The sequence below is a fragment of the Esox lucius genome, chromosome 1, assembly GCF_011004845.1.
Source record: "Esox lucius isolate fEsoLuc1 chromosome 1, fEsoLuc1.pri, whole genome shotgun sequence".
In the NCBI taxonomy this organism is placed as follows: domain Eukaryota; kingdom Metazoa; phylum Chordata; class Actinopteri; order Esociformes; family Esocidae; genus Esox; species Esox lucius.
Window position 1 is genome coordinate 4,485,777 of NC_047569.1, and position 26,977 is coordinate 4,512,753.

Sequence of the window (26,977 nt, forward strand, 5' to 3'; positions counted from 1 at the left end):
TGTATCAAATACTTGTTCTCCCCACTGTATCAAACCCTGTGGTTTTCTTTGTGTCTGTAACTGGCAATGTGAATCAACTTAGCGAAAACCCTTGGCTCTTAAAATCTGTGTTCCTGCACAATTACACCATTTTCATTTATACCTCTATCATGTATTCCTCTGTCATTTGGGGTATAGTTTCTTTCAAAAAATCACCTGTCACAATAAAGTGGCAATTTAAGGCATCAGCAATTGGATTTTGATCAGCAATAGGTAAGGAATCCAATACTATCTGTTGTAGCAGCGTGGTGGTGGCACTGTTCTTCGGGGTCTTTACTGTTTTTCAGAGTTAAAAAAAAAAAAAAAAAAAAAGTAAAGACCCTGAAAGGACATCCATTACAGGTAGACAGCATATTTAGATAGTAGTCTGCTTTAGCTTTTCTAATACAGTTGTGCTCATAAGTTTGCACACCCTGTCAGAAATGTGAAAATATGATTGATCAAGCCATTTATTATCACAGTTGTTTGGCTCCTTTTTAAATCATAATGATAACAGAAATCACCCAAATGGCCCTGATCAAAAGTTTACATACCCTTGAATGTTTGGCCTTGTTACAGACACACAAGGTGACACACAGGTGAAAATGGCAATTAAAGGTGAATTTCCCAGACATGTGGCTTTTTAAATTGCAATTAGTGCCTGTGTATAAATAGTCAATGAGTTTGTTAGCTCTCGCGTGGATGAACTGAGCAGAATAGATACTGAGCCATGGGGAGCAGAAAAGAACTGTCAGAAGACCTGCATAACAAGTTAATGGAACTTTATAAAGATGGAAAAGGATATAAAAAGATATCCAAAGCCTTGCAAATGCCAGTTAGTACTGTTCAATCACTTATTAAGAAGTGGAAACTTGATATTCAGGGAACTCTTGATACCAAGCCAAGGTCAGGTAGTCCAAGACAGATTCCAGCCAAATCTACCAGAAGATTTTCCAGGATACAAAGAAAAATCCACAGGTAACCTTAGGAGAAATGCAGGCTGCTCTGGGAAAAGATGGTGTGGTTGTGTCAAGTAGCACAATACAACAATACTTGAACAAAAATGAGCTGCATCGTTGAGCTGCCAGAAAGAAGCCTTGACTGCGCCAATGCCACAAAAAAGCCTTGTTACAATATGGCCAATGAGAGGAAATGGGCATGAGAAACTTAACACAACGAATATATGCTTACTAATGCTGAACAACGGATAATAGATAAGATGTGGTGGCCATTACTGATAGGCCCCACACACCCTGTCCACACCTCCTGCTAGGAACTGTCCATTTTACTGTTATAGATTCTATCGATTGACCCATGGACCATAGGAGAGGTTGGAACATACCATACAAGCGTATCATGTAGGATAAACCTTTCTTATTGGAGGAAAATAGACTGTGTTATGGTTCTGTGCTTCTGGCACACTGTAATTTGGAGTGACAAGACCAAAATAGAGCTTTATGGTCACAACCATACTTTAATATCATTGAGCCACTCTGGGAAGATCTCAAACATGCGGTTCATGCAAGATCACCAAAGACTTCGCATGACCTGGAGGCATTTTGCCAAGACGAATGAGCAGCTATACCACCTGCAAGAATTCGGGGCCTCATAGACAACTATTACAAAAGACTGCACGCTGTCATTGATGCTGAAGGGGGTAATACACAGTATTAAGAACTAAGGTTTTTGAACAGAGGTCAGTTCATTTTTTTCTTTGTTGCCATGTTTTGTTTTATGATTGTGTCAATCTGTTATGACCTACAGTTGAATGAGAATCCCCTAAGAAATAAAAGACATGTATTTTGCCTGCTCACTCATGTGTTCTTTACAAATGGTTGATATATTATTAATTCTCCATGGGTATGCAAAGAATTGAGCACAACTGTAACTGAAATACTGTGGTGTTGGTTTGGCCTCTGGAATGGCTGAAATGCAGTCAAAATGCTTTTGTTAGAGGTCTTGTAAAAAAGCTTGTTCACAAACATTTCTAAAATAGTATTTAGTGATAAAACATGGTTTGGCCTTCTGACATCTCTAATGCATACAATCTGGCAATAGTCGCTGACATGTAGCGGAAAAACACCACGGGACATATTTTACCTGGAACATTCTATATAAATCAATATTTTTTCACATGACTATATGTGTACCTCACCTCAAACTACACTTTTGCCACGTAATATCAATTCATCTTCAGAATGTCGCCTCGCTGCAGGGTGAAGGTTTCTGTGACCCAGACCCATTCACATGTTTGGCTAACATCCAAGGGCCTCAAGGGTGCCGTGTGAGTGAGCTGGAATGCACCCACCCACCACCCTTCTCATATACACACAGGCCACACATGCGCACGCACGCACGCACGCACACAAACTGCACTGACACCATGAACCTTATTCCTCTTCAATAGAACACAATGGCTGCTTTATCATGTCATATTGAATGAATCAATGCATTCAATCAAAACCTTTAAACTGATAGCATTTTGTCACTGTGTGGCCATGATTGCATTCATCAGTTTAGCAATCATTTGACTGATATAGTAATGTTTTTCCTCCTCAAAATGCTATGCCGTTGGCTTTTCACCTGGAATTATTTTATATATTTGATAAAAACATTTCAACCCATATTATCTGGTACACAATAAAAGCATTATAAAACGTACAAATAGGGAGATGTGATAGGAAGATTTTGAAACAACCAATCATTTTCATACTTATAGCTACAATCAGTGCATAATGTTTTAGACATTCTACATTACTTAGCCAAACATATCATGATGTATGAGATTTAATCAACATGGCCATTTGAACAGAATTTTGTGTCTCTCATTGATAAGGTAAGACTTGCTGTGACATTTCTCCTTTTTGTTTTGTATTTTGTTTTTCAATGAAGAACAACACAAAGAGCAGATGCTGAATTATTCACAAGTAGTCCAAAAAAAGACAACACTGAAATGAAACAGCAACATGAGAAACGTACCACACATGCCGTGCCCTCCAGCTAACGGCGCTGTACAAGTTATTCTCCCTTACAGAGTATTAGGTGCTTTGTGGGGGCCATGAGTGTGCGTGTCTGTGTGTCTGTGTGTGTCACTGCCAGCAATATGCTCTGAAGCAGCTGGAGGCCAACAGAACAGAACATCTCCTTGGCAGGGGATGTATTTAGCTTAGACGACAAACTGGATCAAACTCTCACAAGAGAAAGTAAACTTGAAGTTCTTTTAAATCAGCATTGTTGGCTGGGTGGAGCCCTCAGAAGCTCCCTTCACACTGTGCATCTCAGAAACCCACCAGTTGCCTTTAGACCTTGGTGAAAAGAAGTGCCCTGCCCAGGGAACAGGGTAGAAGGACACAGAGGAGGCCTTATCAAAGCTACAGTGCAGTCTAGAAGTATGTGTTATTTTGGCTCTGTACTCCAGACTCTACAGACTGTCAACCAGCACTTGACTTGGGATAAAATAAGTGAAGGATGGGAATGCCGTTCTGGACCATTCCAGCCCAAGTCAAGCACTGCTGACGTCAGCTTTTATTTGAGGATACTTTCATCCATATTGGATGATTCATTTAGATATAAGAGCACATTTAGAACAAGAAGACATCTACAGTGGATGACCTCAGAATGAATGCTCTCTGAAATGTAGAGAAAATGACTGTTTGACAGATAAAGAACACTCTCCAGGAGGTAGGCATGGATGTGTCAGCCGCTATCATTTGCAGAAGACTTACTAGCCAAATTACAGAGGCTGAAGGTGCAAAAACACTAGTTAATGGCAAAGTGGATGGCCTAAATATTACCAAAAAGAGCCTCCGGAGTTCGGCAAAAAAGTTGTGGACAGATGAGACAAATACTAACCTGCACTAGAGTGATGGCAAAAGAAAAGTGTCGAGAAAAAGAGGAAGTGGTACACAAACCTATCTATGAAATGATGTGTATAAAGGGCTGTAATTGCCTGAGTACAGAACCAAAACAACAAACCTCATGTAATGTCCAAATACCCGACTGCACTGTAGATTTTGACGTCTACTAAAACTGTCAACGACAGATTTGTCAAAGAACACAAAGACAGCTATTTATTCTAATATAACTGAATCCTTTTATACACATTTTTCATATCCATTATTCAGAAGAAAAAAACATTTTATTTGCATTTCAGAAAGAGCTAGGACCCGTGGTGTGATCTAAAGGTACCTCCCAGAATGTCAGAGCCCCAAGTTCTCCAACCTCCAATATGGTAATAGGAATGAGCATCTTTAAGGAATAACTAAACTGAAACAGACAAGACTAGACCACTAAAGGTTTTATTTATTGGCAACACCATACTTTTTTATATTGATGAAATGAGTGAACACTTTGTAATGGCTGCCAGTATTAACCCCTAGGCTACTAGATGTCTGACAAAAGCAACTGTGCATCCCAAATGACACCAAGTCCCAGTCAAAAGTAGTTCACAAAAAAAGGAATAGTGTGCCGTTTTGGCCACAAATAACCCAAGAATGTCAGGAAGTAATTTGGAATTAAATCAGACCAGCTCTCTGCTACCATCTGGTGTTTATAATGTAAGAAAACTGTCTTCGACAACCTGAACAGAGTGTCTTACAAAGCCACTGTTATAAACTTTGGGTAAAATTCTGGGTAAAATTAAAACATGACAATCTACAATACACAAACATTTGGTAATGAACTGAAGGGTATTACACAAGTCTGAGACTTTAATACAATAGTTGGCACACATTTCAAACCGCCAGAAAAACAGGTAGGGCAAGACCTTTGTTACATGCAAATGTATTTTGATGATGATGAAAAGCATATAATTCTGTAATATTAAGTAACATTTTAAGCCCTAAATCTGAAAATGAAGATGTTTTCATTAACTCACCTCATGGAGAACTCTTCAGGGAAGAGGTGTCATTTATTTTGGCATGAATTGTCTAAACGGCCTTCTAATCCACATAGAGCACTTCTTTTGACTAGACACCATGGGCCCTATTCAAATGTAGTGGACTAGATATGGAATTATGATGTGATTCAGGTCGAAACAGGAGTGCATGTGACTGCAGTGGGAGATACAAAAGTCTGTTAACACTGCAACAGTAAAGATCAAAATCAATAATCATAATTGTGTACAATCCAGACAGGGGTTATGAGGTACAAAAGGAAATAATGACATTGCAGACTGCTGCGGTTTAATCAAAGACAAAAACATGTATATGTTAATCACACAACTGACGGTTTCTTTCTCTACTTTTGGTAACCTTTTTAACTGTAAAAATTTGGGGAAAGTTACAGGAATTTTGCCAACTTAACGCCAGTGTCAGTCCATCAATCACCAACAGGTGCAGCTTATACCAGCTGCTAGTAGTAGAATCACAGTCAGGGCAACCAGGAGTCCCACAGCCACAACGGTGGCTGAGACCGCCCATACGTAGGTGCCCCTAGAGAAGTCAACCAGCGGGGTTCTCATGGCCAACCTGACCCTGCGGGCTTTCTGAGGGTCCTGGGGTGGGTACCGCGCCATGTTGACCCCCTCCATGCCCAGAGACTTGACCAGACACGCCCTCAAGTGGCTGAGCTGGTCAAAGGTGTGCTTCCCATGATACCTTCCCATTCCACTCTGACCTGTGGGGGGTGGGAGGTCATGAAGTGTTAGAGACGTTAGACACCACAACGTTCCTCGAATAATCCCCACATCCTCCAATCAGTATTTCAGGAATTTTGCAACCCAAGTCCAAAGTCAAGGACGCTGACTCTACATTGGATACTGAGAGTTGCTTTTTGTGTGTTTTGGACCATCATTACCATGACAAATAAAGGCGAATGAAAACAACCATATGGTTTCATCTAGATCGAACGTGCCGCTTCTTAACTAGCTTTAAATAAACAAAGCTGAAAAAATGCCTGATCGGCTGTTGGGTTAAAACGGAACCATAGATTAGAATGGAAGATTAGACGACCACCGACTAGCAACAAATATACAGCACTCCATCAACGTCAAAGTCGGTGGCTCTTCAGCTTTAGAGAAGGTCAGTAGTTGCCAGGCCAAACATTGACAATGCCTGTGACTGCACTACCAGACTTGAGGGGTTTAGTTGCTATTACAGACATGTAGTCATATAAAAGGCACACAAACATTATTGTAAACCCAGGAGAACCTGTTGATCGAGAAATGTTTGGCAGTAAATACAGGCACGGACTGGCTAGCGCCAAATCTGCCAGAGTCGCCAGCAGGTGCAGTTCAGACCCCCAGCGATAAGAAGGATTGCGGTCAGGGTCACAAAGAGGCCAAAAGCAACAAAGGTGGCTGAGACGGCCCAGACGTAGGTTCTCCTGGAGAGGTCAACCAGCGGGGTTCTCAAGACCAGCCTGACCCTGCGGGCTTTCTGACGGTTCTGGGGTGGGTACCGTGCCATGTTGACATCCTCCATGCCCAGGGACTTGACCAGACACGCCCTCAGATGGCTGAACAGGTCAAACGTGTGCTTCCCATGATACATGCCTGTTCCACTCTGACCTGTGGGGGGGTCGGAGGCCACAGGATAAGGGTCAATGGGGGAGGGATTGGGTGGTCGTGACTGTTACGGTTTAGATGTCAGACGCAAACATGGCATGCCAAAGAGGTCCAAGGTTTGTTGATTTCCATTCCAACTGATCTCCGATGTGTAAGTAAAGTTAGTATGTTATTTATGGGGAATGATGCCTGGGCTAGCTAGTGACCAAATGCTGGATGAGGCTGCATCACTACCAAAGGCTGTACCACATTAGGATTGGCCTGGGGAGGTCATGAAGCCAGCATTAGTTGGAACGATGACTACAGCAGCAAACTATTATAAGTACAGTTTTCATCACTTCACCAATATTGAAAAAATAAATACTAACAAAACACCTGATATCCACCTGTGTTCTCTGAAGAGCGTGCTGGCTAGATACTATACCAAAAATATAGATACTATATTCCCCAAATACAGATACTAGTATCCCCAAACACAGTCTTCATCAGGGATGCAAAATTTCCCAAAAATTCTCAGGTAATTCTAGGTAAACCCAAGTTTCTAGCCTCCCAGAATTTGGAAGGGAAAAAGCAGCAAACTTTGATTCCACCAAGCAGAATTTCATAATAATAATGAACATTTTTTAAAATGAATTTGAAGAAATGTGTTGGGACTATTGTCTTACCTACACCTCCAAAGGGCAACGAGCTGAGAGTGTATTGCATCATAACATCATTGACGGTCACCCCTCCACTGGTGGTCTCGGCCAGCATTCGCTTTATTACCTTATTAACAAACATTGGGAGGAAAAGTGCCAGATGGAGTGGCTGTCAGCCAAAATGTAACCCTATTCCCTGTACAGTGTACAGTGTACTGTGCTTTACTATTATTCTTTGTGTTACAGTGCACTAAAAACAGAAAAGGTTGCCATTTGGAACGCATCCCCGAAATATGCTCTCTAGCTCCCCTTCCGGACATCACCTTCTTGTTGGAGGAGAAGACATAGAGAGCCAGAGGCTTCTCTCTCTCATTGATGAAGTGAATGGCGTCATCGACGTCGCTGACGGTCACAATGGGCAACACAGGGCCGAAGATCTCCTCCTGCATGAGCCTGGCGTGAGGAGGCACGTCCTTAACCACTGTGGGAGCTGGGGTGTTGAGAGACCAAGCATAGTTCAAAAGCATTACAGATGTCCCATTTAGACGATTCATGATTCCAACATCGCGGGAACCATCTCGATGTGAAGATTTAGCAGAAATCACAGTTGAAGGATTTCCAATTAGAGAATTCCTAGTAGGAGAATTCATACTTGATTTCCAGGAATGTATATTCTCCATATGAGAATTCTCCAACTGGGATGTCAGTAAAACCAAGGAACTTTGAGAAAGAACCCGGAATGGTGCAACTCGAGTTCAAATACTAATACAATCAGAGTGTGAAATTTTCAGACCATTTTCAAGGTCTGAAAATGTAGCACAAAATATCTGTGACCTGAATTTGTCTGAGTACCAATGTAGCGCTGTGACGCATCACTCTGCCCGCCTACTGCAGCAGTGTATCCTTCCAGTAGAGCCATCACACGGTTGAAATGGCGCTGGTTGATGATGCGGCCATAGTCAGGCGAAGATTTTGGGTCGGGTCCGTAAAACTCCTGGGATTACAGAAAATCTATTAACTCGTAGCTGGTGGTACCGGGTTGGTATTTGACTAATCAGGGCTGAGTTTAAATGTATGCACTATAAGAAATTCTCAATTTCCCTTTTCTTTCTAAACTAACTGGATCAAAAAGTAGATTTTACCTAAATCTTATTTGATATGCAGCAATGCAAGATCCATAAGTCATCTGATAATCCATAGATAGAGCTAGCATAATAGCTGAAGAGATATAGGTAAAGAAAGAGGGACTACAAGATATATATAAAAAGAGAGAGCAACAAGAAAGGAATGAACAGTCTAGATAAAGGGAAAACAATATTTCATTTATATTGCGGTGACAACCACAATTTATGCTTATTAAGCATGTATTACATTGAATTGAGAAGCGTAAGGTAAAGAAAGTCAGAGGGTCTCTATTGAAAGGGATATTGATAAGAGGAATGGATAGGGATTGAAATAGAGATAAAGAGATGAAAAAAGTTATAAAAAAGATACAGAGATAGATGTATTGATAAGGAACTGTATTGAGATTGGATGGATAGAAAAGGTGAATAGAGATAGATAGAGGGTTGAATAAGAAAAAGGGTAGAGAGAGATGAAAATGAACAGACCAGAAGGGTCTGCCGGATGCCCTCCACCAGTCTGTTCTGGATGCTCGGCTCACACAGGATGTAGTCTGGGGCGATGCAAGTCTGACCACAGTTCACAAACTTCCCCCATGTGATGCGCCTGGGAAAACACATCAGTGTAATGTACACCTGAACAAAGTGAACTACATTGAAACTACATGTCTGAGGTGGACACAAAACCAAACAATCACAGAGATCAGCACAAAATCAAAATATGAACCTTCCACTGTGGAGCCTTAGGCAAAACACTAAGCATGTATGTATTCCTGTGTCATTGTATCAGTGGATGATTAGCAAATTCTGTAACTTTCTTGAAATCCAGGTTGAAGGATTCAGTATTCCACTGCTTACTCCTAAATTCTTTGGTAAATCTTCCTAGAGGGATTTAAAGAAAATCCTGGACAGTAACGGAAACTCACAAAATGTTGCTTAGCTAGGATCCATTTACACAACTCATGCTCTTTCCCATTTTTTATTTTCATTTCCATCCAAGTCGCCAGCTGCCAGTGACATAGAAGTAATTTTCTAACCAGGCTAGGCAATTCTCTGAGAATCAGAGGTTGTTGAGTCTTTTGATTAGAATTAAATTACTGACAGAGTGAAAGGCTTTGGCCAGGTCAAACCAGACCCATAGGATTACTAGTTCTCTATAGAAGCATGGTCAGTTCTGAAGTGGAATTACAGTTGCAGATTCCCAATTTTGGGGGATTTCAGGAATTTGTAGTGAGAGGTTCAACAATCAGGCGTTATGGGTTGTCACAACAGGAGAGGACAGTTTCAAAAAGAAAGATGAACTGGAGTGGGGTTACTTACCGACAGGCGACTCTGAGGTCGACGTTCTTGTCGATGTAACAGGGGCTCTTCCCACCAAGCTCCAGCGTGACGGGGGTGAGGTGCCGGGCGGCGGCCTCCATCACCAGTCTACCCACGGTGCTGTTCCCCGTGTAGAAGACGTGGTCGAACCGCTGACGCAGCAACTCCTGGGTCTCCGAGACGCCTCCACAGACTACAGGGTACAGCTCCTGAAAAGGGAATAAAGGATGGCAGTTCCCTTCAAATGCCTCATTTTGGTAACACTTTATTTTATAGAACAATTACTTATGGACTGTTAGTAACATTACAACTCACTATCTACTAACCCTTACCCTAAACTTACCCTAACCCCTTTCCCTTATTCTAAACAAAACCCTATCTCTAAACTTAGCCAGCAGTTTCTTCAGCAGATAGAGAACTTTGTTGATATTATGACTACCAATAGAGCATCAACAGATGGACATCAACAGTATTAAAATAAAACGCAACATTATGATTTATTAGATTGCCACAGTCAGTTCCATTTGTCCTTATTTAAAGATGGTTAAACTTCAGATAAAGTTAATAGTGACAGTTTAAAGAAAACCAAAGAGTACTTTTAGGGTGAGGAACAATCTAACATCAAGTTGCTCTCAAAATGAACTTATGTTTATTAGATGCTTGCTAACATAATGTCTTGAATACAGTGGCCCTTGTAAAAGGTAGGCAATGGGGGGCTTTTTGGGACTCCGCCAATCTACAAGCTTGCTGGATGAACCAAATAGATGATAACTGAAACAGAGGCAGTCCTTAATGAGGAAGTGCTGTCATTGTGTCAAAGCCAGATGTGGTATTTAGTGGTGGGATACACCAGGTTGCTATTCAGGGCCAGTTCTAGGCATAAGCAATGTGTCTGTGGATGACGCAGTGGAAATGGCTCTTCATCCTCCATCATCTGGACTCCCCTGGAACAGAATCCTGAACCAGAATCCTGTTGGTGGACTTCAGTTCCGCATTTAACACCATAATTCAACACCATAATTCTCTGAATTATTTCTGATGGAGACGAGTCCACCTACAGGTGGGAGATTGACCATCCGGTGTCCTGGTGCAGTCAGATCCACTTGGAGCTCAACGCCCTAAAGAGAGTGCAGATGATAGTGGACTTCAGGAGAAGCCCAGCTGCCCTTCCCCCATCGCCCTGGATGGCTCCCTAGTCAACTCTCTGGAGTCCTTTCCCTTTCTGGGCACCACCATCGCCCAGCACCTCAAGTAGGAGCTGAACATCACCTTGCTTACAAAGAAAGCAGAGGATGTACTTCCTGCGGCAGCTGAAAAAGTTCACCTTGCCAAAGACTATGATGATGCATTTCTACAGTGCCATCATAGAGTCCATCCTGACCTCCATCACCATCTGGTACGCTACAGCCACTGCCAAAGACCAGGCCAGGCTGCAGTGCATCATCTGTTCTGCAGAGAGCAGAGCCCTCCTCCCCACATATACACAGAACCTCAAATGGAAAATCTATAACCCCTCCCCAGTCCCCACATACACACACAACCTCAACTGGACAAATCTATGACCCCTCCCCAAATACACACACAACCCCTAAACTGGACAATTCTTGCACCTTACATATTTTTTACTATATATTTTTTGGTAATTTATTAAAGCTCAGTCTACTGTTTTTATGCTCAGTCCACTATTCTTATTATTTGGTTTTATTCCTTTTGTTAAATTGCTGCACCAACGGACCAGAACAAATTCCTAGTTTATTGTGAAACTTTCTTGGCAATAAAACTCTTTCTGATTTGATCTGATAAGCGGTCGCTTAGAGTCCCTGACCACTAGGGGCCCCCCAACTGCCAGGGAGCCCCTAACTGTTACTGTTCAATTCTGACAAACACCCAAGCGTTCAGTTTTGTCTTCTTGCTGATTTGCCTGTAACTTGTTACATCCCACTCAGTTTTCCATAATGGGTGGACTCTATATAAAATGGAACAAAGAGGAAGTGAAAATGGCTGCGGTACAGATCCAACAGATCACGTTTGCCAGTAAGTCTTTCCTTCAGCGAGCAAAATGCAAGTTCAATTGAATTCAGGTCAGGTGACTGACTTGGCCTGTCAGGAACATTCCACTTTTATGAATATACAACCCTGTTCCCAAAAAGGTTGCATAAAATGGAAATAAAAACAGAATGCAATGATGTGCAAATTATTTAGCCCCTATATTAAATTGAAAACAATACAAAGACATACCTATTGTTGGACACTGACACAATTTTAATAATTTTGGCTCTGTACTCCACCCCAATGTACTTGAAATGAAACAACCGAGATGCAATTAAAGTGTAGGTATTTGGCTTTAATTCGAGGGGATTAACCAAAATATCATATGAAACATTTAGGAATTGCAACCATTTTTATACACAGTCCCCTTATTTCAGGGGCTCAAATGTAACTGGACAAATTAACACAATCATAAATACAATGTTCATTATTAATACTTTGTCCAAAATCCTTTGCAGGCAATGACTGCTTGAAGTCTGGAACACATGGACATCACCAAACGCTGAGTTTCCTCCTTTCCTGCTTTGCCATGCCTTTCCTGCAGCTGTCTTCAGTTGTTTGTGTGTGGGTCTTTTTTAAGTGGGCCTTAAGTTTTGTCTTCAGTGAAACGCATGCTCGACTGGGTTGAGAACAGATGATGGCCATTGCAAAATATTCCACATATTTGCCTTCAAAAAATCCTGGGTTGTTTTCGCAGTATGTTTTTGTTCATTGTCCATTTGTAAAGTGAAGCGCCGTCCAATCAACTTTGATGAATTTGGCTGAGTCTGAGCAGACAATATATCCCTATACACTTGAGAATACATCCGGCTGCTTCTGTCTTCGGTCACATCATCAATAAACACTAGTGATCCAGTGCCATTGGAAGCCATGCATGGCCATGCCATCCCACTGCCTCCACCATGTTTTACAGATGATGTGGTATGCTTCGGATCATGAGCCTTTCCAAGCCTTCTCCATACTTTTTTATTCTCATTATTCTGGTACAGGTTGATCTTAGTTTCATCTGTCCAATGAATGCTGTTCCAGAACTGGGATGGCTTTTTTAGGTGTTTTTTGGCTAAGTCTAATGTGGCCTTTCTATTCTTGAGGCTTATGAATGGTTTGCACCTTGTAGTGTACACTCTGTTTTTGCTCTCATGTAGTCTTCTCTTCATGGTAGACTTGGATAATGATGACTACCTCTTGGAGAGTGTTCTTCACTTGGTTGGATGTTGTGAAGGGGTTTATCTTTACCATGGAAAGGATCCTATGATCATCCACCACTGTTGTCTTGCATGGACGTCCAGGCCTTTGCGTTGCAGAGTTCACCAGTGCATTCTTTATTTCTCAGAATGTACCAAACTGTTGATTTGGCCACTCCTAATGTTCCTGCTATCTCTCTGATGGATATTATGCAGTATAAGGATGGCCTGTTTTACTTGCATTGAGAACTCCTTTGACCCTATGTTGTGGGTTTAGAGCAACAGCTTCCAAATGCAAATGCCACACCTGGAATCAACTCAATTGAATCAATATATTGATCAGCATTAATGGTGCCTTCACAGATGTGCAAGTAACCCATGCCATGTGCACTAACACGCCCCCATACCATCACAGAACTTGGCATTTGAACTGTGCGCATTGAAAACAAACCAGATGGTCCCTTTCCTTTTCAGCCCGGATTACGTGGCGTCCATGATTACCCAAAATAATTTCACATTTTTATTCTTCCAGACCACAGGACTGTTTTCCACTTGTCCTCAGTCCATCTAAAATGAGTTCGGGCCCAGAGATCGCAGCAGCATTCTTAAATTTCTGCACTATTTGCCCACGCAGTCTTTCACAGAGTGGTGAACCCATCTTTACTTACAAGAAGGCCATTAGTCAGGGAGGCCACCAAAAGCCCCACCCTTCCACAGCTGAGCTGGGAGACAGTCTGCATACTTCAACAATAACCCAGATGCATCACAAATGTGGCCTTCATGGGAGAGTGGCAATACTTACTTAAGAAGTGAAATATTCATGCAATTAAATGTTTTCTGTACATTTTGAACAATTTGTAGATTTAATTTTTTACCATGAGGCCAATGGCAAATCTAAAGAAATTAAAGTCTTTCACAGCTAAACGTATTTCAACAATAGCCCAGGTGCTTCACAAATGGGGCCTTCATGGGATAGAGGCAAAAACAAAACAACTCACATTATATCTCGGCTAGAGTTTGTCAGTCTCTGAGAACAAGGGGAAGAACATTATATGGTCTCATGAGACAAAAATATATCTTTTTTTATAAGCTTGCTCATTTAAGATTCATCTTTCAGCAAGGCAACGTCCCAAAACACATATCCAAGACAAAGCTAGAGTGGGTTTGGGACTGGCCTGTGAACGTCCTTGTGTTGCATCAAAGGCTGGACTTGAATTTAACTCAGAATATGTGGAAAGAGTTGAGAATTGCTGTGGACCAAAGTTCCCCTTAAAACACAATGAAGAGGCAGAAGTTGGCCAGTGTCCAGATGTGCCAGGCTGGTAGAGACTTAACTAAAAAGACTACCAGCTGTAATGGCTGTAACTGCTTCCAAATGTGCCTCTACCAAATATTGACCTGAGTTGAATAGTCATGCAATTAAATGTTTTCTGTTAATTTTGTACAATTTGTAGATTACATTTTTCTCTTTGACGCTATGGATTTATTTTTGTCAGTAACACAATAAAATAAGTTTGACGATTGATTTTAAACTATTGGTCAAAAGTTACAACAACCTTCAAGAAAGTTCAGCAGGGATAGCTCTTATATATAATATTCTAACACAAAAAAGAAATACAATGAAAAGAATAAAGACCTGGTCCAGATATCGTGGGAGTAGAGATTTGAGAAGACTAGCAGAGTATTCGCTCAGCTCAGACGGCTTTATAACAGCTGCGTTGCCTGCAGGGAGAGCGAATGGAAAGCATCTGTGAATGGATGACTTCACAAAAAATGAAGTGTGTTTGCGTGTGCAGGGATATAGCTGAATATCACACAATCACAGAGGAATTAGAAAAGGGGAGAGAAAATCTGGAAGCTTGCCTGCTGCGATGGCCCCAACTAGGGGCTGTAGAGTGAGAGCCCAGGGGTAGTTCCAGGCTCCAATGATGAGCACCACTCCCAAAGGTTCCGGTTGGATGTATACCTGCAGTTATATTAAATTCATCCATATCAATTGATTCTGTCAGTGGAAAAATGGCTTACACATACACGTAAAAAAGGGCTTACTTGATGCTTCCCATGTTTAGTTCCATATAGAACCTTTCCTCTAAGAGTGTGGTTAAAGATGCTATGGGGATTTAAAAATATACAGTGCCCTCCGCTGCTGTGTCATAACTGAATTACCTCGTCTGAAATGGTGAGGAGACTTCTCTCAACAGGCCGGGGGGCAGCCCACTGGGCCAGCTTTGACACAGCCAGGTTGATCTCATTCTCCAAACCTATCAGCTCAAACAGCGACGTGTCAAACTGGCTCTGTGGAAAGCAAACGGAGGTACATTGAGTGGGAATTAAATGGCACCCTATTCCCTGTGTAGTGTGCTAATTTGGACCTGGGAGCATGGCACTCTTTTGAATCGATCCCAATACTGATGGGTCTGGTTGAAAGCATTTACCCTGTTAATGTCCTGTTTGAGTGCGGTGGCAATCTCGCCCTGTCTGTCTGTGATCATTCTCAGGAGAGATTTCAGCTGCTGAACTCGAAACTCCAAGGGTCGCGACCTCCCAGTAACGAAGGCCTCCTTGGCACGTTGCACCGCCTGCTTCTCCATGGCAACCTGTCACCAGCATGCACCTTTAAAAGCTCATACATCAATCATCACTGCGAAGGAAACACATAAAGCTTCCAGAAAAGTTGACATTTTATTCCAATCATTGAACTGAAGTAGGTCAATTTGTTGTTTAAAAAATGTTCTACACCCCTAAAGCAGCCTTATACATGGGCAGGAGACAGGTAAAAAAATCCCACGTTGTGCCACACACACACACACCCCTGTGTAAACAGACATGCATGTCCCTAGAACTCAAGTATGATACAAAGGCATGCCATATACTAAAACTCACCTGTGGTGAAACAGAGGAGCTCAAATATACATAAATATCTTATTCTTAGATATTTCTATTTGTATTTCTAAGACTTCTTTACAGACAGGCTTACAGCAGTGATTGAAATGAACCCCACCTTGGGAAATGAACCCACAATGCTGGCACTGCAAGCACCATGCGATGTGAACGGAATAGATTTTGAAAATGTAAATATAACGCCCAAAAAAAAAGTGTGGGAATTTACTTTTTACTATTAAGTGTTGGTATACCTTCTACTATTGAGTGTACTATTGTATCCATAACATGTGTCTTACTTTAGCTTGTGCTTAAGCAGAAACTACATTGCAAGCAGTGGAAAATAACAGACAGGCTGTGGTTTAAGCTTGGGCACAGATGGTATTAGACTCATTTCATCTTCATCCGCTAATCCGGTATCGGGTCGCGGGGGCAGCAGCTCCAGCAGGGGACCCCAAACTTCCCTTTCCCGAGCCACATTTGCCAGCTCTGACTGGGGGATCCCGAGGCATTCCCAGGCCAGTGTCGAAATATAATCTCTCCACCTAGTCCTGGGCCTACCCCGAGGTCTCCTCCCAGCTGGACGTGCCTGGAACACCTCCCTAGGGAGACGTCCTGGGGGCATCCTTACCAGATGCCCGAACCATCTCAACTGGCTCCTTTCGATGCAAAGGAGCAGCGGCTCTACTCCGAGTTCCTCACAGATTGCTGAGCTTCTCACCCTATCCCTAAAGGAGAAGCCAGCCACCCTTCTGAGAAAACCCATTTCAGCCACTTGTACTCGCGATCTTGTTCTTTCGGTCATGACCCAGCCTTCGTGACCATAGATGAGGGCAGGAACGAAAATTGACCGGTATATCGAGAGCTTTGCTTTCCGGCTCAGCTCTCTTTTAGTCACAATGGTGCGGTAAAGCAAATGCATTACCGCCCCCGCCGCTCCGATTCTCTGGCCAATCTCCTGTTCCATTGTCCCCTCACTCGCGAACAAGATCCCGAGATACTTGAACTCCTTTACTTGGGGTAACGCCTCATTCCCCACCCGGAGGAGGCACTCCATCGGTTTCCTGCTGAGAACCATGGCCTCAGATTTAGAGGTGTTAATCCTCATACAACTGCTTCACACTCGGCAGGGAACCGGTCCAGTGAGTGCTGAAGGTCACAGACCGTTGATGCCATCAGGACCACATCATCCGCAAAAAGCAGCGATGAGATCCCCAGCCCACCGAACTGCAACCCCTCCCCACCCCGACTACGCCTCGATATCCTGTCCATAAAAGTTACAAACAGAATTGGTGACAAAGCGCAGCCCTGGCGGAGGCCAACCCCCACCTGGAACAAGTCCGATTTACTACCGAGAACCTGAACACAGCTCTCACTTTGGACATACAGGGATTGGATAGCCCTCAGAAGGGACCTCTTCACCCCATACTCCCGCAGCACCTCCCACAGTATCTCCAGGGGATCTCCCGGTCATACGCCTTCTCCAGATCCACAAAACACATGTAGACAGGATGGGCATATTCCCGGGCCCCCTCCAGGATCCTTGCAAGAGTAAAGAGCTGGTTGGTTGTTCCGCGACCAGGACGGAATCCGCATTTTTCCTCTTCAATCTGAGGTTCGACTATCTGCCGAACCCTCCTTTCCAATACCTTTGAGTAGACTTTCCCAGGGAGGCTGAGAAGTGTGATACCCCTTTAATTGGCACACACCCTCTGGTCCCCCTTTTTGAACAGGGGAACCACCACCCCGGTCCGCCACTCCTTAGGCACTTTCCCCGACTCCCACGCAATGTTGAAGAGGCGTGTCATCCAAGACATCCCCTCCACACCCAAAGCTTTCAACATTTCGGGACGGATCTTGTCAATCCCCGGAGCTTTGCCACAAGTGGAGTTGTATTAGACTGTCGAGCACATATCAAGGGGGTTACGTTCTTTTTAATTTTACCATGAGTATGAGGAACTGATCGGACCTGAATTAAGATTCAACAGAAACTTCAGTTGCCAGACACAGGGGTGTAAGAATAGATAATCTTCAAGTAAACAGACAACTGTCTCAGGGACAGTGTTTCTGAGATTTCATGTTTAGTCTATATTTTGATCATTTCATTAGTGTTTAAATTCATATAGTAATTAAAAACATGAAAACAATGTAATACGTTTAAAAAGGGGTGTTTGATCTTAAAATTTTACTAAAATATTTTACCTTATAAATATTTTTTGTTTAAATGTTGTCGTTCTTTATTACAAATTAAAAAATGTTATGTTGAGGTCAAAGGTGAAATTACAAGAGTTTAGCGAAGGCCACACCTGCTGCATTGCGGGTAAAAGGAATACTGAGAGAGCCAACGTGGCTGCAGAGAAAACATTTACGGCCTCAAAACAAATATTTTGCACGGTCCAAGAGGCGGACATGGTAATTGTGCTTTTGTATTTCAGCCTTATCATATTTGTTGTAATTTCTTTGCATTAAATGCACTTTCTGTACTGTTGTGATGCTAACATTGTGGGGAACGTCTAGTTAAGAAATGTGCTTAAGAGACTGCAAAATGACTGAAAGAAGTATATTTGACTCTATTTTGACTGATTGTATTTTGTGTGTTTTCTTTTTGTAGTTTTCACGGTGTCTTATGAAGAAAATGTGAAAATAAATAATCAAAAGACATCTGTATGATGCGTGGCCTTATTTAATTGGACCAGTGTAATTACAGGCTGAACAAGACTAAACCGCGTTCCGCCCCATTCTGATAGGCCTGCAGTGAGCAGGAACTACCACTGTCAGAATGTATATAAGAAAATCTTTGTCAACAATAGATAGTTCTCTGCTGACCCTGTGTGGAGTTGCATTGAACCCATGTACATGAAAATTGCATTTATTATACTTATTAAAGACTTCGTAAAATAGCATTTGTCTCTAGGTTATATTTTATCCTTCAACGCCAGATTTGAATCACGCCCTAACAATTGGTGACCCCGACATGATCTGGTCGAAGGACCTCTTTGGAAAATTTTCAGAGAGATTGACCATCGCTGTCGTCAGACAGTAAGCCTCACAAATCCTAGACCGGTCTAACAAAAAGGTAAGCAGACATCTATTGTTATAATACTAAAGTCTGCATATTGGCATTATCCAAATTAACTTTGTGAGACACCTGTTTGATGTAAGTGAAACATTTTCAAAACTGTATTTTTAACATATTTTGAAGTATTACAATATAATAAATGCAATCTTAAAAACGATCGATCGTAAATGATATAACAAATGTATGCAGTGTACTAGGTCCGGTTCGAGTCCGGCCAAGTTTGTTTGTGGCCTTTGAGTCCGATAGAGGTTAAAGTCTGAGCGGTTTAAGTCTGTGTCCAAAGGCGAGAATGAATGAGAATTAACTGGGAGTTAATTGAATGAATGAAGTACACTGGGTACTAGTCGGCGTACTAAGTACCAAGTTTGAATGACTCACGGGGAAAAAAGAAAGCCTGGGACCTAGGTTATATCATTTTAAAAAGTTCGGTTGGTGTGCGTCCGGTTAGTCTGGTAAAGTACCAAGGGTCCGGTTAGAGTCCGGCCAAAAAGGGTCCGGTTAGCAGAGATGGGGACAAGTCACACATGGTCAAGTCCAAGCAAGTCTCAAGTCTTAACCATCAAGTCTCGAGTCAAGTCTCAAGTCACAGTTCAGATAAATCAAGCAAGTCAAGTCAAGTCAAGGGTTCACCCTAAGCAAGTCAAGTCGAGTCCTTATAAGTTTCAAGTCAAGTCACAGTACTAAAGAGATGAACACACACACACATTGTCCTCTGTTTCTGACGTGCGCTCGGTGCGAACAGAGCCGTTGAAAAAGAGAGTTGCGACACTCCCATAGACCGCCATAGGAACTTTGGAATGCGGAAGTAACACGTGTCGTGGAGCTGCCAATAGTTCCAAACACTGATAGTTCAAAAGGATCAAATTATGATTTGTCAATATAAACACAATATACAGTAATATGAACATTAACAAAACACTAGTACAACTGGATGAGGAACAGCCAAACTCAGCTAACAACATTGGATAAGACCCTTAACTGTCAAAAGTTATACTGAGCACTACAAAAAAGGCAGACAGACGTTTTCAGATGTGCTGTCCAAGCTCTTTTAAAGAAGCACAAATAAACTGAGAATGTTGAGGACCATAGTGATCATCCGAAGAAAGACTTGCTGCAGCAGATGAAAGACACATTATGCCACAAACAGCATCACCTTGTTTTCAGAAGATGTTTAGCAGTGCCATCAGGTCAGAAATGCAGAAAACAGTTGAACCCTGGTACACCCATGTATTGTCTGGAGAAGTCTGGTCAGAAGTGGCTGTCATTGATGATTTGGGGCAAAAAGATGTACCTCCGACATAGAAAATAGGCCAAGAGACCTGGAGATGCAGGAAAATGACAGCAGGTGCTCTGGACTTTATGTATGTACATGCATATGTTGTTGGGGAAGTTTCTGAAGCCTGACGCATTCTTACTGATTAACCCTAAGTAGACTGTGGGGATTTCGGCCGGATTTCTCTATGTATCCTGTATCCTGGTAATCACAACCCCCTTGGCTTCAATAAAAAAACAGACTTTTGGGTCACCATTTTAAAAACTCATCTATTGGAAAGGCAAAAAGAATATTTTCCCTGAATGAATAATCTGTTAAAATTAGATGTCCTATTTTATATGTTCAATTGGATTTGGTTAATTAATGTACTTTCACTTCGTTTGTATTTACAATGATACCTGGGGTAATAGGACTTGTTATTTCAGACCTACGCTTCCTGCTCGTTACTGGCGTTTAAAATTCTAGCCTAGTGAACTGACGTACCAGTGTTTAAGGTCTACATTGAGTTTTCCTTTGGGTTACTGATTGTTCCTTGATTTTAGTGAAGTCATATGTCTGTTTTCTATTGACATGTTGTGTAGATAATGATAAGCACATTTATTTTTATGACATGCGTAACTATAGGATGGGTTGGACACCACATCTGAATCTTCAGTTAACAAACAATGTAGGCTGAATTGATAGTATAGTCTCAGGACCATAAACAAACATGTGGCCTTGTTAATGGCCCACCATAAATGTGTGGAGCTCAGAGCTTCAGGAAGGGTGGGCAGGTCCACTGGGATGGCTTCTGCCACCCTTAAAATGATATCAAGGTAGACTATTACTGAGGGTTAAATTCCAGTGTTCAGACTGTTCTCATCTATGGTAATTTTACCAACACAAGCATATTCAGGTTTGGGATGGTCAACCATTAAGTGAAAGCTAAATGCATTTTCCTCTCAATAGCCTATTGGGTTTTTGAAAAGTATGTTTTAATTGATCAAAATCTAACATGGTTATGGTTGAGTGGAATACATCTTACCATTTTGACTTGGTTTAGCTAAGAAATAACTAATTTGATGGGATTGTTCAGTTTGTTTGATTTTTGATTAGAAGTAATCCTTTTAATCTCGTGCATTATGGAATAAGTGGGTAAAAACGTGCAGGGAGCACATTTTGTAATTTCTTATATGTTTTTTTTATACTACATTTTGCCATGTTTTAATTGATACTGAGAAAGTAATTCTGAGAGGTACAGACCCACTGGAGCACCCCACTCACTGACACATAAAAACTAGTTTGAGATGGCTTTTAACTTGTTTGGACTCTTTAGAAGAGAAACAGACATTATCCAAATTGGGTATTCTATTTTAATTTCTGTCCTAGTAGGCAATCATTGGAAAGTTAATGGTTAACAGAGGTTTCTCTGAGGTGAATGATGAGAAGAAAAAAAGTTTGTTTCACTATTGTCTGGCCTGGGTTGTTTCTCAAGATAACAACAGTGTCCCTTATTGATAAGGTGACCATTCTTCAAGACCAGGGTCTGTTATCCTTAGGTTAGTAAACCATACCCCACTTCAGGGAGAGCCCTGAGGTGATAAGACAAAAAAGGGGGGGGTCATGATTTATGACAGGATTTGTGTCTTTGATGTGCTAGGATCGTAAGAAGAGACTTGGAGACATTTACACTGAGTTCATCTTGTAGAGAAATTAGGCTAAATAACAGTTATGTTAGCTGACCTTCAATATGGTGTGAAATGTTTTGATTTGCAATAAGGTATTTGATCATTTATGTGAAACAATGGTGAATTTGATTGTAGTTCTGATACAACACAATCAGATGTAAATTAAATAGGTGAACTGAGAATTGTTCATGAACTACTCTTAGAGAGTGGTACTTCAATGTAAGCAAACTATCTTAACTGATGAGTTATTGGAACAGTAATGAGAAATGTGAAATTGTGTTCTTCTGTTCTTTGTGTTGGTTGTTAAACCAACTACAGAAAAGAGTGGAATTGTTATTTTGCTACACTAGCAGAACAGAAGCACCAGAAATGTTAATGTTTTAACAATAATGTTACTGTTTACAACTGTTCTAATCTATTTGGACAAAAGAAGTAGAGAGATATAGGGTTTGAGTGTTTGATAGTGTGTGGTTCTAATGTATCAGCGAGATGCAACAAGCTAATGTAGTGGACATATTTGTGATGTTGTACCGTGCAGTTGCAATTAATCTTCTCAAGGACAATTCACACTTCAGATACAGGACACTTGAAAGCGATTCGGCAATAGAGGACTTGTTGGAGCCCAGAGAGAGACTGAGCTTGGCTTAAAAGGACAACTGTGAAGTGGCTGAGGTGAGATGGATCTCACAGACACACAGACAGACTATCCTACAGCTGAGAGAGGAGTCTACTCTGGCTCGCTGCACGTCTAGGTGCTGCACGTCTACATGATGCTGGTTTCCTGTGAGCTGGACTGACTCGAGTCCTGATGGTTCTGCAATGTGATGGAGAAGGCACCCTCCGACCGAGAGGATGGAGGCGAGGAAAGCTGGACAACGTTTACGGGGGCGGAAAGATCTACTGCACAACATCATACTACGCTGATTGTGTCCATACCAGGTAACATCTCATCTGCTGTCCAGGTAGCTGAGAGAGGAACCTGGGGTCGACGTCACACGCTACAGGAGGGCTTCAGTGTTTAAAGGTTAGACACAGTGAATTGAAGTCACTGAGGGAAAAGTGAATTTTCTGGTACTAGTAACCAGTCACTTCTACATGGCCTTTAGCTATAGAGCCTTTAGCTAAAACTGGTCATCTTGGCATTCACAAAGGAGAACACACAGATTCTCCTGGCCTGGGTGATAAAGCAGCTAGAATGAAGGACAACACCTTGGAATATACATCTGACTTTTACGTTCTGTTGCATCGACCTGCCAAAGAAATGGTTCATAACTGACTGTCTGACGTTTGAAGAAGCAGAACATTTGTGATGACTTTGGAAGTACATCTAAATGGAACCATGGAGAGGACTTTTCAGTGAATCAAGCAATTGGCATGAGAGGACTTTGTAGCAGTGATGAATTGAAGGATGAACTCAGTGATAGGTGTTTATGATGATTTTAACATAAAGGTTTTGCTGTACTATGTTATAATTCTGTATAATGACAATGTGTGATCTTGGAGTTTATACGAAGGTAATGATCTAGAAGAATGTAAATGAGGATCCAGACATTTCAGATTTGTTCAGTTCGCTAATCATTAAGGGTAATAATATTGACTGGGTAATGTTGTTAAAGAGTACTGTTTTGTTGCAGTCTACATCCTAATGAGTGAACTGTTTAAGGTTTGATACCAAGGTTTGACATGGTATCAAGAGGATGGATTGTTGGGGAAGTTTCTGAAGCCTCATGCATTCTTACTGATTAAAGGACTCGAGTCCCATTGTTTAGATAGGTAAAGGAATGTGGGGGAGCTGTTATTTGCATAGGGGGCATCTATTGTCTGTCCAGATGCTGTAAGAACTCTTAGAATTGAAGAAGTTACTTATGGCGGGAAGGAGAGCTGTCCTTTGTGTTAAGCTTAGGTAAACACAGTAGTAAACATTATGGCAGGAAGGACAAGGTGGGGTAAGATAGCATTTGACTTGTGTGATAGAACAAAGGTGTTTTATTGACATAGGACAGCATCTTACCACACCCCGTTTTCTATGTAATAAATACTGTTGAAATGATGTTTTGAGTCAGAGACTCCTCATACGATTATGTGTGTGTAAGCGGTTGACGCGTCTCTCATATGTGTTAATAGTTAATAAAACTGTTAGAATGTGCCAAGAGAACTTTGTCTCTGTGTTCCTTACTCCGAATGTCGATACATGGAATTACCATCACAATGTGTGTGTGTGTGTGTGTGTGTATATACACACATAAACATACATACATACATACATACATCTATATATATATATAACATTTATATATTATGGGTTAGGGTTAGTTGTGTATGTATTATTCATTTTTTTGTGTGTGTGTGTTTTCTGATACATGGTTTAGTCTATGATTAAGGAAGGACGAATGGGTACATTGGCCATACTGAAATCAATCCCATTAACAGTTATGGGTTGTATTTAGGAACATAGTTAATTCACTCAGTAATTATATCTCCGGTTTCATTTCATGAAGTTAATATTTACCGAACATTGCTGCAAATATAGTCGTTGCTGTAAATGTATTCTACTTTATGGGAGTCCATTTCCCTCCAAAATTAAACACAAAAACGTTTTAATGCTGTTTCCGTCACTCTCCCCCCCCCCCAAAAAAGAATATTGTATGCATTTAATGTTAGCGTAAACATAATAATCAATGTACATTATGCGTCAATATTTACTTATAATTGCTGCAAATATAAAATTCAGGCTATGCCACTGTTATAGTCAAATTCCCTTACATCTATTTACCAGACGTATTCAGTAATGATAATGGTCACATTTCAGAAAAAAAATAAAACATAATATGCAACCAAGGCCAAATTATGACAAACAGAAAAGATTAATTCATTACATTAGTAACTTAATCGTTATAGATCTTAGTGAAACTGAATATAAAGAGATTACTTTCTTACCTTTCCTTGTGGTTATTAAAATGACGAATGAAATTTGACGTTGTTGTTGTCGTGTCAGATACTCTTGTGTTGCATATTTAGCATCTGGCAAATCTTTTTTTATTCACACGGTCCAGTTCAAAGTCCTTGTATCCAAACGATACTATTTGTAGAGCTCGACACCGAATTGTGCAGCGTTAAAGGCACATACTCTGATTAGTGGTGCTGACGTCACAATATATATAAAAAAGATTTGTATTGCTGTTTGTTTATTATAAGTTCAAGTCATTGTTGAGTCTTCCACTTCAAATCAAGTCTCAAGTAACTTGTTCTCAAGTCAAAGTCATTTTCATACTTTAATCAAGCAAGTCGCAAGTCCTGAAAATTGTGACTCGAGTCAGACTCGAGTCAAGTCATGTGACTCGAGTCCCCCACCACTGCCGGTTAGAATCCGGCCAAAAAGGGTCCGGTTAGAGTCCGGCCAAAAAGGGTCCGGTTAGAGTCCGGCCAAAAAGGGTCCGGTTAGAGTCCGGCCAAAAAGGGTCCGGTTAGAGTCCGGCCAAAAAGGGTTCGGTTAGAGTCTGGCCAAAAAGGGTCCGGTTAGAATCTGGCCAAAAAGGGTCCAAAAGTAAAAATGGGGATTGTGGGAATTTACTTTTTACTATTAAGTGTTGGTATACCTTTTACTATTGAGTGTACTATTGTACCCATAACTTGTGTCTTTCTTTAGTTTCTGCTTAAGCACAAGCTATATTGCAAGTAGTGGAAAATAACAAGACAGGCTGTGGTTAAGCTTGGGCGCAGAAGGTAATTAGACTGTCGAGCACATATCAAGGGTGTTATGTTCTTTTTAATTTTACCATGAGTATGAGGAACTGATCGGACCTGAATTAAGATAACAGCAACAGAAACTTCAGTTGCCGGACACAGGGGTGTAAGAATAGATCATCTTCAAGTAAACAGACTCGTCGGACACGCCGGACAGATGGAACGCGCCTAGAGGCATGGGGACCAGCCTGTGCGCCAGCGATAGGCTGAACAAGTCTAAACCGCGTTTCACCCCCATTCTGATAGGCCTGCAGTGAGCAGGAACTACCACTGTCAGAATGTATATAAGAAAATCTTTGTCAACAATAGTTAGTTCTCTGCTGACCCTGTGTGGTGTTGCATTGAACCCATGTACATGAATATTGCATTTATTATAGTTATTAAAGAATTTGAATCACGCCCTAGCAAAGCTTGATAGTATTGTGTGGTCAACAATAACAGTGAATATATGATTAATTAAATACTTATTCATTATTCAACTAAAATGATTTTGCAATATTTTTATTCTATACCCTCAAGACAAATATGTACATTTAATATAAAACATATTTAACATTTGTTTACATTCTTAGCTTGTCAATATTGCAAAAACCAATAATCCGGGTAACAGCAATGCTTTTACCTTACAACTAAGTAATTTTCCTATAATTCAACAATTATGTAGATTTGCCATACATATTCACACATGAATGCAGCGGTCACACGAATTGTAATAATGCTCATAACAGAAAATCCACCAGAAGACTGCAACAACCTACAGTTCATAATTTACAAAAATCACCTCTGATTGTTTAAAGATGCTTATTAAAAACTATCACTATCTTGTGCACTCGCGGTGTAATAGAAAACATGCTTACCGATGTTGATTCGTAGGCTCCCGTTCTGTTCCTGCCTCACTGACGTGACCGTAGGAGGTACGTCGCTGGACTGGACAAAACTCGTTTGTCAACGGTGGTATCATTAACCCGCAGACTTAATCACTACGTTATAATACTGAGGTGAAAACGGGTTCCTATTCGAGATTCAAGCCCCCTTCCACATTTAGGGATCGTGGTAAAAGAGTGAAAAGGGTATTGCTTAAATGTCAGCTGACCTTCTTAGTATACTTTCTTATCAACAAAACTTTGCCGCAGACAATCCAATCCAAATTAGACGTTCTTGCAGTTCCACAAATCAATGCATTGTTGACTACAAATTGGTAATGGTTATCCGTAGGATGACCATCTGTTTCTACATGTTAAACCAGTAAATAACGTTTCTGTCATGTTTCATAATGGGTGCAAAGCTAATTTCAAATTCAAAATATATAATAATAACCTAAATAAATCCTGATGACTGGAAGAACTGGGGCAACTGGGTGCTTGGTAAATCTATCCAGATATATACATCAGTCCACAAAAATTTGTTTAATTAATATGTTAAATGATACAACACTTTTGAAACATCAGAAACCATGCTGGATATTACTTATACTATAGCTTGATTGTGAAACATTGAAA

At 41.2% G+C, this 26,977-nt stretch overlaps 1 protein-coding gene across 7 annotated transcripts; it reads right to left on the minus strand.

Moving 5' to 3' along the window:
* Positions 1-4,302: 4,302 nt before the first annotated feature.
* Positions 4,303-26,470, minus strand: LOC105012931 (aldehyde dehydrogenase, dimeric NADP-preferring-like). 7 transcript variants are annotated; one of them, XM_020049157.2, is made up of 11 exons: positions 26,336-26,456; positions 15,271-15,449; positions 15,002-15,130; positions 14,699-14,801; positions 14,472-14,557; positions 9,603-9,811; positions 8,772-8,889; positions 7,996-8,155; positions 7,485-7,651; positions 7,189-7,288; positions 4,303-5,634 (listed from the first exon to the last, which is right to left on the minus strand). In XM_020049157.2, exons 2-11 carry the CDS (start codon positions 15,424-15,426, stop codon positions 5,342-5,344), a joined length of 1,521 nt encoding a protein of 506 aa, XP_019904716.2. In that variant the 5' UTR covers positions 15,427-15,449; positions 26,336-26,456; the 3' UTR covers positions 4,303-5,341. The 7 variants fall into 7 exon arrangements, with proteins under 7 accessions (XP_019904716.2, XP_012993835.2, XP_019904709.2 ...); XM_013138381.3 differs by having other exon boundaries at positions 8,014-8,155; positions 26,336-26,452; XM_020049150.2 differs by having other exon boundaries at positions 5,542-6,526; positions 15,271-15,432; positions 26,336-26,470.
* Positions 26,471-26,977: the final 507 nt, after the last annotated feature.

Bases quoted from the DNA above. Each gene is read 5' to 3' on its own strand.
- LOC105012931 (XM_020049150.2), bottom strand. From the start codon at position 15,426: ATGGAGAAGCAGGCGGTGCAACGTGCCAAGGAGGCCTTCGTTACTGGG. The intron at 9,812-14,471 runs GTCTTTATTCTT...TTCCCTTTTCAG, and splicing joins TCCCACGATATCTGGACCAG to GAGCTGTACCCTGTAGTCTG. The intron at 8,156-8,771 runs GTCTGTTCATTT...CTGTAATCCCAG, and splicing joins GCATCCGGCAGACCCTTCTG to GAGTTTTACGGACCCGACCC.